This window comes from Mya arenaria, chromosome 1 (assembly GCF_026914265.1).
Source record: "Mya arenaria isolate MELC-2E11 chromosome 1, ASM2691426v1".
In the NCBI taxonomy this organism is placed as follows: domain Eukaryota; kingdom Metazoa; phylum Mollusca; class Bivalvia; order Myida; family Myidae; genus Mya; species Mya arenaria.
Genome location: NC_069122.1, coordinates 1419371 through 1436729, shown reverse-complemented (window position 1 = coordinate 1436729; position 17359 = coordinate 1419371). Strand labels below are relative to the sequence as shown.

At 35.9% G+C, this 17359-nt stretch overlaps 3 protein-coding genes across 10 annotated transcripts in view; 1 reads left to right on the top strand and 2 right to left on the bottom strand.

The window, feature by feature from the left end:
* The window catches only part of LOC128228641 (integrin alpha-8-like), a 64943-nt gene extending 64232 nt beyond the window's left edge, over positions 1-711 (bottom strand). For both annotated transcript variants that reach the window (XM_052940066.1, XM_052940076.1), the window contains exon 1: positions 221-711. In XM_052940066.1, coding sequence (XP_052796026.1) covers positions 221-471 — 251 coding nt within the window. In that variant the 5' untranslated portion in view covers positions 472-711. The remainder of the gene's footprint in view (positions 1-220) is intronic.
* A 1010-nt stretch (positions 712-1721) lies between these two features.
* LOC128206115 (E3 ubiquitin-protein ligase E3D-like) lies at positions 1722-10368 on the top strand. The gene is made up of 10 exons (XM_052908388.1): positions 1722-1841; positions 2813-2976; positions 3336-3480; positions 4274-4602; positions 4871-4967; positions 5220-5334; positions 6956-7089; positions 7864-8026; positions 9527-9605; positions 10039-10368. The coding sequence occupies exons 1-9, from the start codon at positions 1750-1752 to the stop codon at positions 9557-9559; spliced, it is 1272 nt and encodes a 423-aa protein (XP_052764348.1). The 5' UTR covers positions 1722-1749; the 3' UTR covers positions 9560-9605; positions 10039-10368.
* Positions 10369-12814: 2446 nt separating this feature from the next.
* Positions 12815-17359, bottom strand: part of LOC128206167 (dnaJ homolog subfamily B member 6-like) — a 44351-nt gene continuing 39806 nt past the window's right edge. For all 7 annotated transcript variants that reach the window (XM_052908585.1, XM_052908502.1, XM_052908971.1 and 4 more), the window contains exon 8: positions 12815-17106. In XM_052908585.1, coding sequence (XP_052764545.1) covers positions 17010-17106 — 97 coding nt within the window. In that variant the 3' untranslated portion in view covers positions 12815-17009. The remainder of the gene's footprint in view (positions 17107-17359) is intronic.

Below are 17359 nucleotides of genomic sequence, written 5' to 3'. Positions count from 1 at the left end.
ACCCACAGCATTGTCCAATGTATTCAATTTCATGTTACAGTAGAAACACCGTACCCAACGCTTTTAGTACGAACTCATAATGATATCATAAATAATATTATTTTGTTTATTATTTTTGCTTTAAAGAAACAGTGGGTACTTGTACCACACATATACATATGATATAAATGTATGGACTATTTTAAACTATATTTTAGTCTCTCAAACTTAATGGTTATACCATTTTGAGCCTTGGTCATCGTGAAGTGCCACGGAATATCCAAACATACTATCCCTCTCCCCCGCATGTACCGTGACCGTCTCTAAATCTAAATTATAACATCCAACTATGTCTGCTAATATACACATCACAAAAGCCGCATAAACTGCGCCCATTTTGACGTAATTACTTCGCCTTCTAGTTAAAAACTTTCTGTGGAACGCACACATATTGCACACAACTTCTGACAAACTTTGTCCTATAAGTTCCATCTTAATGCCTTGTCCAATATCACTTTTTAAATAACTTCTTAATTTCGTACGACTAAATTAAGCTTATCAAGAAAATTCCATACTAAATTAAACACTCTAAACTCGTAAACATAAAACTTATAATAATTTTCTCTAAACACAGCAAAACGTATATTTCCCCTATCGTTTCAAATAGCACACAGCCAATTTCTTACTACACTACAGAGAGATAACGAGCCCGTGGCATAGCTACCACCATCAGTAGCAAGCCGAGTGGATCCGTCTATTTCGTACAAGAGGGGGGATAGGTTGGTTCCCTGCTGCTACTGATAAGCACAGCACACTCCCACGTGATCGTGTATCGGAAATTCTTACGAAATTAGATTACACACTGGGTATATATTGTAAAATGAGTCATATTTTTTTCAATGGAGTTTGAAAAGTTGTTTCATTGTGTTACAGAGATAGCTATATATAAAATTATCATGTTTTATTTGCGGTTTTATGTGTTTGTATATTCCAGTTTTGTTTTTAGGAACGCTTTTTAATAGACATTTTTAAGACCTTATTTTATTTTAATAGTGCTGTATTCTCGATGGCATATTATTTAAATATTATAATACTGAACTGCATGATGCAACACTTTTAGAACTGATAAATACATCCTTTTCTAGCTATTTTATCAAATTAATCATAATAATGCACCGAGGCTCTTCAAACAAAGAACTACTTGTAAATTGAAGTAAACTGCTACTAAGTGTATTATTTACATTCACAGACATATGTCTCTTGATGTTCTGTTAGATATTATATGCGTATTTGCGTCTCTGTAAATACTTCGAAGTATGCCCATGTTCGAGGAGGCAATTTAAAAGTACAATCAAAGTACGCTGAATATCACAAACGACTTATTGTTTGGTGTGAAATCATAATTAAAAGTCAATTTGTTACCAATTAGTATCGATCAGACTTTTAAAATACTTCAGACCAAATAATGGGGAAATTTCCTGCAAGATAACTTGGTGTGTAAACAGCATGTCTAAAAATCAAATCATTAATATTATTTCGATTGACCAGAAACTTACAATATCATTTTTGTTACGTAACATGTTTCTGTGTGTCAAATATCGCACCAGCACACACCGGAAGACGATCACCTCATGAAGGTGACACGGTAGTACACAATGTATACGGGTACGCGTAAATGACAACGTCATTAAACGTTCGATAAATAATTTGTATATTACTTTCACTTTCGTTTTGCAATGGACTTTCAGTTAAAAACGAGGCATTTCAAACATGTTGGAGAATAACACTGACAGTTTCTGTAAAGTTCTAGGAGTTTGGAACAAAGCGTTGAATGTTCTGAACTGTGTGATAGCTTTAGATAGGTGAGTAAATGAAATAAAGTGGTAGAGATGTTTTAAATACGTTCATATACAATACAGCAAAATCATTTTTCAATTGCTATTTGCATTGTATTCGGATGTATGACTTTATTTCGGATACTTTATAAACTTGTTTCTTTGTATTCTTTTATTCATGTTTTGAATCTATGAAGGGCAACACTTGTACAATGTTTAAAATGTGATCCTTTGATTGTTCCTTAAGAGACAGCAGAGCAAAAACAGTATAAAATTAATCTTAGGCCTAAAATCTTGTGTAGAACAAGGGTTACATCCAGTAATTCTAAAATGCTGTCCAGGCTTCTTTTTAAATGACGTTTAGCTTAAAAATTATAAAAACCAGAAGCCTGGAAGGCATTTTACGTTAACTAGGGTCACATTTTGTCCAAAAACAGTTAGGGTAGTGTAGTGTTGACATATCAATGGTCCCTTTTTGTATACTGTATTAATCTATTCTGCCTACCAACCTCTATGATAGAAGCATCAGATTTTAACAGCTCTAGCACCCACCACTTATACCATAAACAATACAGGTGGGTAAGCTTTTTTAATTATGATTTCATTTTAAGAACGTTACTGTCCTCATTGGGTAATGGTGGTAAAGTAATCAGTTTATCAGTATTAATCAGTATTACATATTAAAAGACTAATTGAAATAAGCTACTTAAGCCTGTTAAGAATTAGATGTTTCGAGAAATTGGGGCCTGTTGAATAACACTACTTGTAGCTCTTTATCTTATTTTTAATAGACACAGATACCTTGAATCTTTGAAGTGCTTGACAATTAAGTACTTTAAGTTCATGTTTCATAGTGCCTTCTTGACTAAAGGCAACCACTTTCAATATTTTTATATTGTATTATATGTGTTTGGTATATGGCGGCTGGGGTTCTTTGGTTTGAGGCCTTTAAGTGAATAGACTATTAACATCCATATTATTATTGACTCTTTTCAAAGCACCAGCTCCAGCACAAAAGTAACAGTTTTGCAAGAAAGTATCATTGTTACCCAGCATGGACGGAGGGCAAAATTCAATCTTCCAAACATCTCCGTATTACCATACTCCTGCAGGGGGCTTAAGTTACATGAACACTCTGGAGAAATTGAGTTTAGCTTTGAAGGTAAGGAGACTGCTTCTGTAACTGACTGTATGCACATTATAGCTGATCAAAATTAACTTCAATTTCATATTAAAAATCTGTTTCTGTTTTTGTAATTGTCTTTGTCGCAGTTTGCATCCTCTCCATCATGGTATGGATTTCAATATTAAGTGAGTAAACAATTTCACAAGTATCTCTATTGATTGATAGGGGAAATTAACATGATCTATGTATGATTTCATGCTCTTTTTTGTAGGAATTTGAAATGTTATAATAGGTATTCAAGGTACCATTAAATGAAAACTGAAATAAAAGAGTTGTAACTTCTTAGAACTTTGAAATCATATGTGTTACCATTATATTTTTCCTCACCCTTAAAGGCTCTCAACATAATTTGAGGTCACAAGAAAATGAAATGACACAGAAGAAGTACTCTCGGCAAACAGAGATGGTGGACCGTATCAGTCACCTACAGAACAGATGGTTTTGTGCAACTTGTCAGCAGAAAATCCTCTCAGATCTGTGGTAGGAAACTAAGTTAAAGGAGTCAACGTGTCTGCATCTAAACTTTAAGCTTTAAACTTTATTCATGTTGCAACAATTGTGAAGAAAATTTTATTAACTTATTCTAAGTTACTCTTGTTAGCACAATGTTACATGAGAATGTGATCTTGTGTTGTGGGGGAAACCAGAGACCTCGGAGAAAACCCAATTGTCCAGCTTGGTGACCACCAACCAAACTCATATGCGCCCAGGCCGGGAATCACCTTGGTGAGAAGCATAAATGCGCTAACCACATGGCTGATCGGACAACTGACACTTGTATCATAGTTTTATCCACTAGTTTATGTTTTTCGACCTCATCGGTGACATTCTCTTGGCCTCTCATAATGGACACCAGGACTGTTTTCCCGAGTTTTACGGAACTTTTACCCAGGAAACAGACTTTAGAGTGATTCAAAACAGTTTACAGCTGTCTGTACAATCAATCTAAAATGAGTAAATGTTGTTATGTCCCCCTTTTGACTGAAACAACAGCAATAGACTAGCTATGGCATTCCATTGGGAGGCACCTGTACTTACCTTATATCAAGGTTGTGTTAGATAATGAATTTAGATGGTCACGATTTTGATTAGAAAAATGTGTGTTGCGTTCTTAACAATCAAGATTATGAGCTATCAGGGGATAAGTACTGTAGACCTTACATGATATAAACTGTAACAAATGTAATTGATTCACTAAAGTTTAAGGAAAAATCCTACATTTATGCATGCTTCTTTGATACATTATCTTTAGTTTGGCAATTCATTTTTTCAGTCACTTCAACAGAGTCCTGCCTCTACCATCTGAAAATTGGTCAGACCTCGCTGACATTTGGTTTTGTCATAACCATTCTAAGGTCACAGCTAGCTCTGAAAAGACTGGTGATGTAAATACAAACACCTGCAACTCAACAAATGGTGTTGTCCCTGGTAAAATGAAGCAGAAACTATTACCGGGCAACAAGGAATGTTTTGTTGGGGAAACATATGTGCTGGTTGCTAGGCGATACGTTGCTAAGGGAAGTGTCAAGGTCACTGCAGCAGGGGAGGTCACTTGTTTCAGGTGTAAAAGGCAGCTTGGGGTTGCTATGGACACAGATAAAGGTATACATGCATTTTGTGAAGTTTACCGGTATGTTTTTGGTTCGATATATGTTGACAAAATATTGAATTGATTATGAACACTTAAAATAAAATTAATATGACCTGCATTTATAAACTGAATCAACTTATATTATAACTTAGCTGCATTAAATCCATAAACAATTAATTAAACATTGCAGAGATGATTTTCTGAGTTTTTCTTTTATGTTTGAAATATTTGATGGTTATTGATGGTTACTCAATGGTACATTTACCTACTTAATTTCAGATGAGTACAGTCAAGTGATTAAATTCTTCCTGCATACATTCTTTATCAAAGATTTCTCCCGTGAAAGCTTGACAAACACAGCTAGTATAGGACACAGGTATGTTGCAGCATTATGTACTAGTGAGCCTAATTCTGGGATTGATACCATGTATAGCATTATGTCAATATTGACATATGTAACAGTTATTGCCATTTGATTTATCTTTAAATGTTGTAAAAAGTTATTTATATATTTTAAATTGAATATGATTTTGTTCATATTAGGAGATATAGATCAAGCTTCGTGAATTCCTGATAAAAGTATGCTGCATTAAGCCCTTGTAACTATAACACCATGTTTTTTGGTCAGAGTTGACCTGGATGGCTACTTCAGCAACCTCATTCTGGAGCAGAGCCAGTCGTACAGCAGCTTCCGGTTTCTTATGGAGTCAGAACCCGATACACAGGGGAAATCGACCTGCCTGGTATGTATGTATGTTTGGTCCTACAGCAGCTTCAGATTTCTAGTGGAGTCAGAACCAGATATACAGGGGAAATCGACCTGCCTGGTATGTATGTATGTTTGGTCCTACAGCAGCTTCAGATTTCTAGTGGAGTCAGAACCAGATACACAGGGGAAATTGACCTGCCTGGAATGTATGTATGTTTGGTCCTACAGCAGCTTCAGATTTCTAGTGGAGTCAGAACCAGATACACAGGGGAAATCGACCTGCCTGGTATGTATGTATGTTTGGTCCTACAGCAGCTTCAGATTTCTGGTGGAGTCAGAACCAGATACACAGGGGGAATCGACCTGCCTGGTATGTATACATGTAGGTTTGGTCCTACAGCAGCTTTAGGTTTCTAGTGGAGTCAGAACCAGATACCCAGGGGAAATCGACCTGCCTGGTATGTATGTATGTTTGGTCCTACAGCAGCTCCAGATTTCTAGTGGAGTCAGAAACAGATACACAGGGGGAATCGACCTGGTATGTACGTTTTTGTGTGTTTGGTCCGATAGTAGTTTCCGATCTCTGGTAAGAGTCAGAACTTTATATAAAGGGAAAATGACAAAGAGAAAATGACTTTGTCTGGTTCATATGATATGCAGGAAAAATCAATTTGTCCCTTATATATGAGTGTAGTGTAAGAGTGAAGTCCCTTTGTGAGAAAATCAACCCTATATGCTTTATTGCAATTGAGCCAATAATTTGCATATCTGCAGCATTAGTCCTCTCACTCTGAAGGTGTAATCTCCCTTTACTGTATGCAGTATTAGGGACCAAAACATATGGTACCTAATATTCAGGGAATATTTTAGAGTACTCTGGATTTAAGTGGGTGGTACACGGCATTCAGGGAATATTTTAGAGTACTCCGGACTTAAGTGGGTGGTACACGGCATTCAGGGAATATTTTAGAGTACTCCGGACTTAAGTGGGTGGTACACGGCATTCAGGGAATATTTTAGAGTACTCCGGACTTAAGTGGGTGGTACACGGCAATCAGGGAATATTTTAGAGTACTCCGGACTTAAGTGGGTGGTACACGGCATTCAGGGAATATTTTAGAGTACTCCGGACTTAAGTGGGTGGTACACGGCATTCAGGGAATATTTTAGAGTACTCCGGACTTAAGTGGGTGGTACACGGCATTCAGGGAATATTTTAGAGTACTCCGGACTTAAGTGGGTGGTACACGGCATTCAGGGAATATTTTAGAGTACTCCGGACTTAAGTGGGTGGTACACGGCATTCAGGGAATATTTTAGAGTACTCCGGACTTAAGTGGGTGGTACACGGCATTCAGGGAATATTTAAATGTACTCAGGCATTAAAAGGGCATTATTATGTGGTAAGCAGATCTTGCAGATTGTTTTCTTATTAGTAACTCATGATTATGATAGAAAATGAAGATGTGTTTGGTACACAAGTGGGAAGGGGTTACAACTCTGGCAAGAACATATGCTTTGTTATGTCCCTTCACCAACTGGGAATAAAAGACAAGTGCTGACAGCTGCATGTGGTTAACCTGAAATGTTCATACTACTTCGAAAGTTGCAAATTTTAAATTTGAGTTATAAATATGCAAATTTTATTTTTCCAGCTTTGGTTGTTGGACTCTTGTGTGAGGATGTATACATCAGCCATACAGGTCAAGGGAGAAGAAGGGATACTGGAGGAGAGAAATGTTGTCAAGTTCATGTTCAAGTGCCAGCTGGCAACATCTAATTCTGATAGGTACTTTGAAAAGTTCAAAGAACGCCAATGAGATTCTTATATCAGTTAAAAAAAATGAACATATTGAAAAAGAACAAGTGTATACATACATGTTTTCATTCATCTACATGTTTGAATCTCTTTTCAAGGTATATAAATGTAAGAAAATATATGTAAGAACATAAATTTCAGATTTATTTAAGAAGTATACTGTAGTCTTGAAACTTTCAATCATATTCTCGATCTTTGAAAAGATTTTGTGCTTATGCCGAGGCAAAACTAGCTGTATGAACATATGATAACATCAGCCCGAATAGTGAAAGGTAGTTTTTGCCCCAAATTGGAATTCTGTTGAAACAGTTTAGGTCAGACAGGGAAAGGCCCTTGACTGAGTAGGCTTTGGATATTATCCATTGAATTTGCCTTAGCCCTAGCAAAACCCATGTTGTTTGTCTGCATTCTGTAGATTGTTTAAATTTTGTGAGAGGTTAATTTTCAAACTTATATTGAAATTGATCTGGAGAGGAATTTAAATCCTTGTGAATTTTCACATTATGCCATCAGGAACTTTTAAGCTTTGCAAAATTCCCATAAACCAAAACACTAGAAAAAGATACCTTACAAAATTTAATCAACTTAAGTTCTCCATTTTGCAGCAAATATTAGTTTGAAGCTCTTCCTGGACGAGTGTATCGTTCGGCGAAATTTGTCAATAACTGAAACAGCTCTATACTGTAAATACAATTATGAAAAATTACTTAATAGCTTTAACTGCGTAACTACCATACATTCCAGACCAGTTGACTATGTGACCAAGTCCATCGTGTCAATGTGGAGACGAGACGACACAGTCCACGGTGTAACATTACCCCACCAGGTGTTTTTGCAGCTAGTTCAGCTTCTTGTACATAACTGTAAGGTGCTGCCACAGTCTCAGAGGTTTCTTAATGGCTTTCATGTAAGTGTTGTAACGTGAATATGAAGTATTAGTAAGGTCATACTCCTATATCCATACACAACAGTTACTGTAATTATTGGTTGTAATCTCAGTGATTTCTCAAAACACTCTGTGTACTTTGATGATGTAAGTATTCCATGACCTCAGTGGTTCCTCAATATTTTCTGTGTCCCTTGTTGATGTAAGTATTCCACGATCTCAGTGATTCCCCAATACACTCTGTGTACTTTGATGATGTAAGTATTCCATGACCTCAGTGGTTCCTCAATATTTTCTGTGTCCCTTGTTGATGTAAGTATTCCACGATCTCAGTGATTCCTCAATACACTCTGTGTCCCTTGTTGATGTAAGTATTCCACAATCTCAGTGATTCCTCAATGTGCTCTGTGTACCCTATTGATGTAAGTATTCCACGATCTCAGTGATTCCTCAATACACTATGTGTCCCTTGTTGATGTAAGTATTCCATGATCTCAGCGATTCCTCAATAAGCTCTGTGTACCCAGTTGATGTAAGTATTCCACAACCTCTGTTGTTTCTCAATACGCTCTGTGTACCTTGATGATGCAAGTATTCCACGATCTCAGTGGTTTCTCAATATGCTCTGTGTACCCTGTTGATGTAAGTATTCCATGTTCTCAGTGATTCCTCAATACGCTCTGTGTACCCTGTTGATGTAAGTATTCCACGTTCTCAGTGATTCCTCAAAACGCTCTGTGTACCCTATTGATGTAAGTATTCCACGACCTCAGTGGTTCCTCAATACGCTTTGTGTACTCTGTTGATGTAAATATTCCACAATCTCAGTGATTCCTCAATACGCTCTGTGAACCCTATTGATGCAAGTATTCCACGTTCTCAGTGATTCCTCAATACGCTCTGTGTACCCTATTGATGTAAGTATTCTGTGTTCTCAGTGATTCTTCAATACGCATGTGTACCTTGATGATTTAAGTATTCCACGTTCTCAGTGGTTTATCAATACACTCTGTGTACCCTGTTGATGTAAGTATTCCATGTTCTCAATGGTTTCTCAATATGCTCTGTGTACCCTATTGATTTAAGTATTCCACGACCTCAGTGGTTTCTCAATACACTCTGTGTACCCTGTTGATGTATTCCACGACCTCAGTGATTCCACAATATACTCAAAGAGTCCCTTGATGGTGTAAGTATTCCACGATCTCAGTGGTATACGCTCTGTGTATCCTGTTGATGTAAGTATTCCATGTTCTCAGTGGTTCCTCAATATACTCTGTGTAATTTGTTTATGTAAGTATGCTGATGAAAGGGTTTTTGGTTCTCAAATATTTTTAAGAACATGTAATTTTTGTCCATTTAATGAAACAGGGTGTACATTACAAAAATAATTGTAACTGAATCAATTAGAAGACAAACATTTAAATAATTACACTTAATTTTCAGTTTTGTCTTTTTACATGCATGGTTCTTGATTTAATTTTAACACTGATGCATTCACACATGAATTTTTACCTCTAGGTAAGCTTCCTTAAGCTAGAATCACCAACCTGAAGACGTTTCCTGAGAAAAGATGGATGTCCGGATAAACACTGACGAGGTATTGTCCCCAGTTTCTCAAAAAAATCTGAAGTTCTGACTCCACTGAATTCTCCTTTAAACCATGTGTATTAAATTACAGGAAAGATGTTTGTTATGTTAAAAAAGGAAAGAAATTTGAATAATATATCTGTTTAACTAAGTTTCTTGTTTGTTAATGCAATTAAAACTATAATTAATGCATAAAATGACTGTCGTACAACCTTTAAATAATTTATAATTTATCGAAACATGGGCGAGTTGTGCCAATCTTCAATGTTGTTAAATGAGTTGAGAGATATGATATAAAGGAATATCATATTCATGGTCATTCAGTACGAAAATTATTTTTAGAAAAGTTGTTTAAATAATTCCGTATCGAATGACCACTCACGAAACATCCTCCCCATGTATATTTTTTGTACATCTGATATATATGAAATGGTTTCTTTCAGTCGTGGATCTGAGCATTCAAAAAAGGCAGTTGCAGGAATGGCTTATAACTAGAGATGCCACTTCCAACAGTCGCATATGAAGATGAAATGTAGAACATTCTGCTCAGTAACTTTTTGTATGGAAGTCTGATTTCATACAAGTGTCAAAATATAGATAAACCCGAGCCATTCGGGTTTGATTTTTTTCCTGAAATGTTTCATATACAGTTGCTGTAAAACAAATTCTTAAACTTTCTATACTATTATAAGTGCAATGAGTTTATGTGTTCATTCTGTTGTCTTGTTTTTGATAAAAATATTAAACAAAATTCCCCAAATGGATCAAATATCCATGGAGTTATTATACATCTTCTTCAATTCTTCAACCAAAAGTACATCTTCCTAAGCAACTGGCAACTGTCATGGCCCTTATCTGGATATTGCAGGAAACATACCCTGAATCATCTACCATTTTCACAGGTTTATGTGAAAACCTGGTTATTAGAATGACGAACGTCGTTGTTCGGGCGGGCGGGCGGCGTCAAATTCACCTATGAAACTTAATAACTTTAGTAAGGGTTGACATATCTTGACCAAACTTGGTCTATAGTAAGAGTTTATGGTTACCTTTCATGGGATTGCGTTTGGGGCCCCTAGGGTCAAGGTCACTGTTACTAAAAATAGAAAAACAGTTGAAACTGAATAACTCGAGTTAGGGATGACATATCTTGACTAAACTTGGTCTATAGGAAGAGTTTATGGAGACCTTTCATTGGATTGCGTCTGGGGTCAAGGTCACTGTTACTTAAAATAGAAAAACGGTTGGAACTGAATAACTTAAGAGGGTTGACATATCTTGACCAAACTTGGTCTATAGAAAGAGTTTATGGGTACCTTTCATGGGATTGCGTTTGGGGTCCCTAGGGTCAAGGTCACTGTTACTAAAAACAGAAAAACGGTTGAAACTGAATAACTTTAGTAAGGGTTGACATATCTTGACTAAACTTGGTCTATAGGAAGAGTTTATGGAGACCTTTCATGGGATTGTGTTTGGGGTCCCTAGGTTCAGGTCAAGGTCACTGTTAATAAAAATAGAAAACCGGTTGAAACTGAATAACTTTAGTTAGGGTTGACATATCTTGACCAAACTTTGGGCGGCCTGGCGGCGTCAAACTCACCTATGAAACTAAATAATTTTAGTAAGGGTTGACATATCTTGACCAAACTTGGTCTATAGAAAGAGTTTATGGTTACCTTTCATGGGATTGTGTTTGGGGCCCCTAGAGTCAAGGTCACTGTTACTAAAAATAGAAAATGGTTGAAACTGAATAACTTTAGTTAAGGTTGACATATCTTGACCAAACTTGGTCTATAGGAAGAGTTTATGGATACTTTTATGGGATTGCGTTTGGGGTCCCTAGGGTCAAGGTCAAGGTCACTGTTACTAAAAATAGAAAAACGGTTGAAACTGAATAACTTTAGTAAGGGTTGACATATCTTGACTAAATTGGTCTATAGGAAGAGTTTATGGATACCTTTCATGGGATTATGTTTCGGGTCCCTAGGGTCAAGGTCAAGGTCACTGTTACTAAAAATAAAAAAAACAGTTGAAACTGAATAACTTTAGTCAGGGTCCACATATCTTGACCAAACTTAGTATAAAGGAAGAGTTTATGGATACCTTTCATGGGATTGCGTTTGGGGTCCCTAGATTCAAGGTCAAGGTCACTGTTAATAAAAATAGAAAAATGGTTGAAATTGAATCACTTAAGTTAGGGTTGACATATCTTGACCCAACTTGGTATAAAGGAAGAGTTTATTGATACCTTTCATGGGATTGCATTTGGGGTCCCTAGGGTCAAGGTCACTGTTACTAAAAATAGAACAAGGGAAAGTTACAGCCCGTACACGACAACCTATACTCTATGTCCTTATATGCAGCACTCCATTGTGAATAAACACTAAGTGTGACCTTGACCTTAGAGGTAGGGACACGGGTCATTCACGCGACACGTTGTTTTGGTATGTGGAACACATGTGGCAAGTTATTTTAAAATCTGTCCGTACAAGGGAAAGTTACAGCCCGGACACGACAACCTATACTCTATGTCCTATATGCAGCACTCCATTGTGAATAAAGACTAAGTGTGACCTTGACCTTTGAGGTAGGGACACGGGTCTTGCACGCGACACGTCGTCTTGGTATGTGGAACACATGTGGCAAGTTATTTAAAAATCTGTCTATACAAGGGAAAGTTTTTTCAATGGGCAACCTTTTGCCTGGACGCGACAACCTACACTCTTTGTCCTAAATGCAGCACTCCATTGTGAATAAAGACTAAGTGTGACCTTGACCTTTGAGGTAGGGGCATGGGTCTTGCACGCACAACGTCGTCTTGGTATGTGGAACTCATGTGGCAAGTTATTTTAAAATCTTTCCATACAAGGGAAAGTTACAGCCCGGACACGAGTTATTGAGCCGGACACACGGACAGACGGACGGACGGTGCGATTTTAATATGCCCACCTTCGGGGGCATAAAAACAGACACAGGCTGAAGTTCTTCTGTCAATCATTAAAAACCTGGTTTCGTCACGTTGCGACAATTCTTGTTTTATATCTTTTACCTATAGCGACGAAAAATGGAAAATACCACACTTTTTACTGGATGTTGGCATAGTAATATGAAAACTATTGTTGTTGTATGGTAGTGAAACTTGTAGGGGACTATTGTATTGCTAGAAAACCTCGGTGATCTTTTTTTCTGATCTGCAACAAAAGAACAAATACAAGACCAGACATTGAAAATATTTATTTTTATGACCCAAGAAAAAACAACATGTGACTGATAACAACAGTTGTGTTATTTCAAACAACAGGTCGGTAGTTATACAGAAAACATCGCAAAATAGTCCTAACTTCATACAAACAAAGGAGTTAGGACTGTTTTGCACTGAGTCCTCGATACTGAAAACATCGCAAAAATATACATACGCCAACATATACATGTAGCATACAAAAATAAACTAGTGTAGCTTTGACAAACTTTAAGGCGTGTAGTATAATACAGTTATCTAAGAAAATCACTCCTTTGTTTTGGTTAATAGTATTTTATATGTAAAGATACTTAACAAACATTTTCTTGATACATAATGTAAGCAAAGCATGAGTTTAACATGTTTGTGTAAACTATTTCGGTGATTTATAATTCTATATCAATATTAACAACATTTTGATGACAGATTATAGTGTAAGTTTGGTTGAATGTTGTAAGTTTTATACTTCGGGAAAAAAGTTGGTAAAAGAGAAATTATAGACAGGGTACTTTATTTGTATAAACAATACTGGCATAAGATCAGTTCTAAATTGGGTTATAAAGGAATCAATTGACCCGACTTATAACCTTACTTTCAATTATTATTTCAACTCAACAGATTTGTTTGTTCGGAATTTTTTTGAGATGGCATTTAAATTCAAACTGAGCAGTAGTATAACGCAGTGAGCAAACTAAAACTATGCCGATTTCATTTGACAACAATTTCATTTTCCATAACATTGAAAATGGCATAGGGCTTAAATAAACGCTAATATACCCCGGTAGCTGCATAGGTAAAACCTTGTGTGTGTACAGTGACAATATAAGAATTATATCATCATACGGCAGGTTTGTTTAGAACTTTGTGTGTCTGTACGGAGACAGTTCATGTCATCATAGGGCCGATTGTTCAGAACTTTGTGTGTCTGTATGGAGACAGTTCATGTCATCATAGGGCCAATTGTTCAGAACTTTGTGTGTCTGTACGGTGACAGTTCATGTCATCATAGGGCCGATTGTTCAGAACTTTGTGTGTCTGTACGGAGACAGTTCATGTCATCATAGGGCCGATTGTTCAGAACTTTGTGTGTCTGTATGGAGACAGTTCATGTCATCATAGGGCCGATTATTCAGAACTTTGTGTGTCTGTACGGTGACAGTTCATGTCATCATAGGGCCGATTGTTCAGAACTTTGTGTGTCTGTATGGAGACAGTTCATGTCATCATAGGGCCGATTGTTCAGAATTTTGTGTGTCTGTACGGAGACAGTTCATGTCATCATAGGGCCGATTGTTCAGAACTTTGTGTGTCTGTACGGTGACAGTTCATGTCATCATAGGGCTGTTTGTTAAGAAACTTAGTGTGTGTACATTGATAATTGGTATCATCATAGGGTTGATGGTTCAGAACTTTGTAAAAGTTACCAACGTTAAAATAGCATTGTTGTTAACTTAATTTTTTTATGTTATGCTGATATATTTTAATCAAACATGCTCATATATAAGTATTACTGCAGACCACATGAGTGAGTGCATGAAACAATGACAATTAATAACGTTGTTAACATTAACAAAGTTCAATCGGCCCATTGTTTTGCTAATATTTTTATACGAATACATTTACATCATGAAATAGGTCATAATACAAAAAAACAACATGAAAAATGGAGCTCGCATATTTAAAGCAATCTACATCATCCAATAAAGACCCTAGTTCTAGACCAAGAAAGATAAATGAAGTGCTGCAGATCGACTGCCAATGATAGTATGCTTTTTTGTTTAGAAGGGGTCACTCGTTAATTATTATAGTCAGGGCTTTGCTGTACATTGCACATTTTCTTTGGCAAATGGTACCAAGTTCCATTTAAAATCTTGAATGGTCTTTGAGTTATAAGCAAGTTTTTCGCTCAACAACAACACAAAGGCTATGATAATACCTCGCCTTTTTTTTTCGAGCTAAAAAGCTAACGAGAAATTAAATACTTGAAACTCATGGCACAGACAACAACAAGACAACAGAACATACAAAGAAAACAAACAATTAACGATACAGATGGTGTAAGATAAATACGGTTTTCACCGCGTCAAAAGTTCAACAGAGGTATTCAGAATTGGCACACATGCTGGTGACAGTTTTCTCTGAGCTGGTGCGCAAGTATAACTTTGTTGTCTACTAAATGTATGATATAAAAGAGACTCTTCTTTTTAGAAATCAACATTTATACTTCGCAATAGATATTTAGATTTTCAAGAAAATATGATTTTGCAAAACAAACAGATGATTGAAATCTTTACGAAGCAAATGTGAAATGATCATGTACAGCCTATGTTTTGAACCTTAAATCAACAGTCAGATTACTCACATATTTATGGTTCATTCTTATCTTTGGTAAATTTCAATTAAAAAATGTTATTTCTTTTTCACCCTCACTACATAGATGGACTCATATACAAAATAATCTTCATTTGCACAATTACGAGCTTGAACGATATTGTATTTATAGTAGCAAACATTTTTGCATATTTCAAAACATGGCAACACAAATATCCACGGGGTAAAGCCAAACTGTATTAAAAAACTAAAATTGATGTAAACAGAGATAATACAGTCTAGCGTTCATCCCTGGTTTTCAAATGAGCATGATTACAGTGAAATTATCACAGTGTCACAAGCATGACTGTACAATTTGCCTCGTACTACACACTAGCTTGTGTATAAAACCACATCAGACAACCTGTATCTCCCATCAGATTTTATACATGAATCAATTAAATTTCAATTATAAGTTGTTTTTTTACTTTGCCTTAATAAACAAAACACATTATATATACCAGGCCATTGTTCAGAAATTAGTTTAAGTTAACAATGTTAACATTGTTAACTATCAAAACTTTATTTCCCTGGAAGTTTAATCATCAGTGATCTGCAGTATTTCTAACGAGATTGTAGACAACTGTTTCAGCTGTACTTGTTTTATTTAAATATTTGAGCACATGATCAAATATTTTATGTTTGAAATTTAATAGCGATGTCTTAAATCATGTTATAACTTAAACGAAGTTCTGAACAATCTGCCTATTCTTTGCAAGATGTTAAAACATTACATTCATGGTACTCATGGCTACATTTGTGCATAGATGGATGGACAAAGTTATTTTTGGGAATTCAATCAAATTCCTTTCAATAAACATGCTTTACTTGAAGAGAATAACTATTCATGTAACTACCATCGGTCGTACTCTTTATTAAAAAAAATACACAATACTTCACTTGTAAAATTCAACTGACAAATATTTTCAATCTGATGCAAAATTCCATTGGTCTGATGTGAGGTCAATCAAAAGGGAATCGTTCACAACTTAAATGTCAGCATTATTATTTTTATAGATTGTTGAAATTGAGTTATTTTACTTACTTCCATGATCAAAAACCAAACAGCAACTGGCAAATCCTCATTTGAACAGAATTTAGTAAATCCAACACTAAAATGATTGAATTTTCAATAGCGTTACTAACATTTTTTGGCAAAATCTGTCTCAGTTCCCAATAATTATTAAAAATACAGCAATTTTAACTTTTGTTGATGTTTTACTATTGCTTCAAGCATTTTCTTCACATTTCATACGAAATAATAAAACGATGTCTGACCCTATTAAATGTGAACAAATCCCTTTAAATATGATAATGAAAACTTACACGCAGCACAATTGTCACTGTCCACATTCAGCAAATGTTTCAAATGTGCAATGCGCAAATTTTAAATTCTCCATTTCTTTTATTCATTTCCACCAAAGCAGTTTGTTTCAAAAACACTGATTAATGATAACCATTATTTTACATTTTCAAGTCAATTTTCTCATATATACAACAACTACAACGTCTTCACCTCATTATCACCATGGAGACTAATTATGCGTAATTTTTCAGCTGTTGTTTTGAGGCCTACACAAACTTGGCATATTTAACAGGTATATTTCAAATCAGAAAAACAATCACTGATTTAAGCCGTTTAAAATAACATATTATCAAACTCATAGTCATTGACATCTAATTTGTGCACTGAACATTGTGTGTGTCCTATCATGCCAATATCCATGGAAACGCACTAGTGTGAAAAAAATGTCTCTATCATTCCTCCTATTCCATGGAGACGACCCCTGGGGTTGGAGGTGAAGGTCAGTTTGTGATCATGGTGTTTTCCCCATTCCTCGTGTGAGACTTGACAACTCCGTCCTCTTCTACCGTTACTGTTTCTACACCGTTTTCTACCACCCTGAAATGAAAAAGATTTTGTTAAAAAAAAGAACCCGAAAAAAAACACCATTTAACAGTAAACAAAACTATTGTAAATAAATGCCAAGACAGACATTATTTAGCCCTCATGATAGACCTTGCTTAACATGTGCGTATCGTGACTGGTTATATGTTTAAGTTCCAATGTAAATGGACTGTACAAGTATATATTATATTGAATGGTATTGCATTCACACGGAATTTACTGGTCTGAACATATTTTTGAAAATAAA

Coding starts and splice junctions, on each gene's coding strand:
- LOC128206115 (XM_052908388.1), top strand. CDS start 1,750: ATGTTGGAGAATAACACTGACAGTTTCTGTAAAGTTCTAGGAGTTTGG. Junction 4,603..4,870: donor TGCTATGGACACAGATAAAG/GTATACATGCAT, acceptor ACTTAATTTCAG/ATGAGTACAGTCAAGTGATT. Junction 5,335..6,955: donor AGGGGAAATCGACCTGCCTG/GTATGTATGTAT, acceptor TTATTTTTCCAG/CTTTGGTTGTTGGACTCTTG.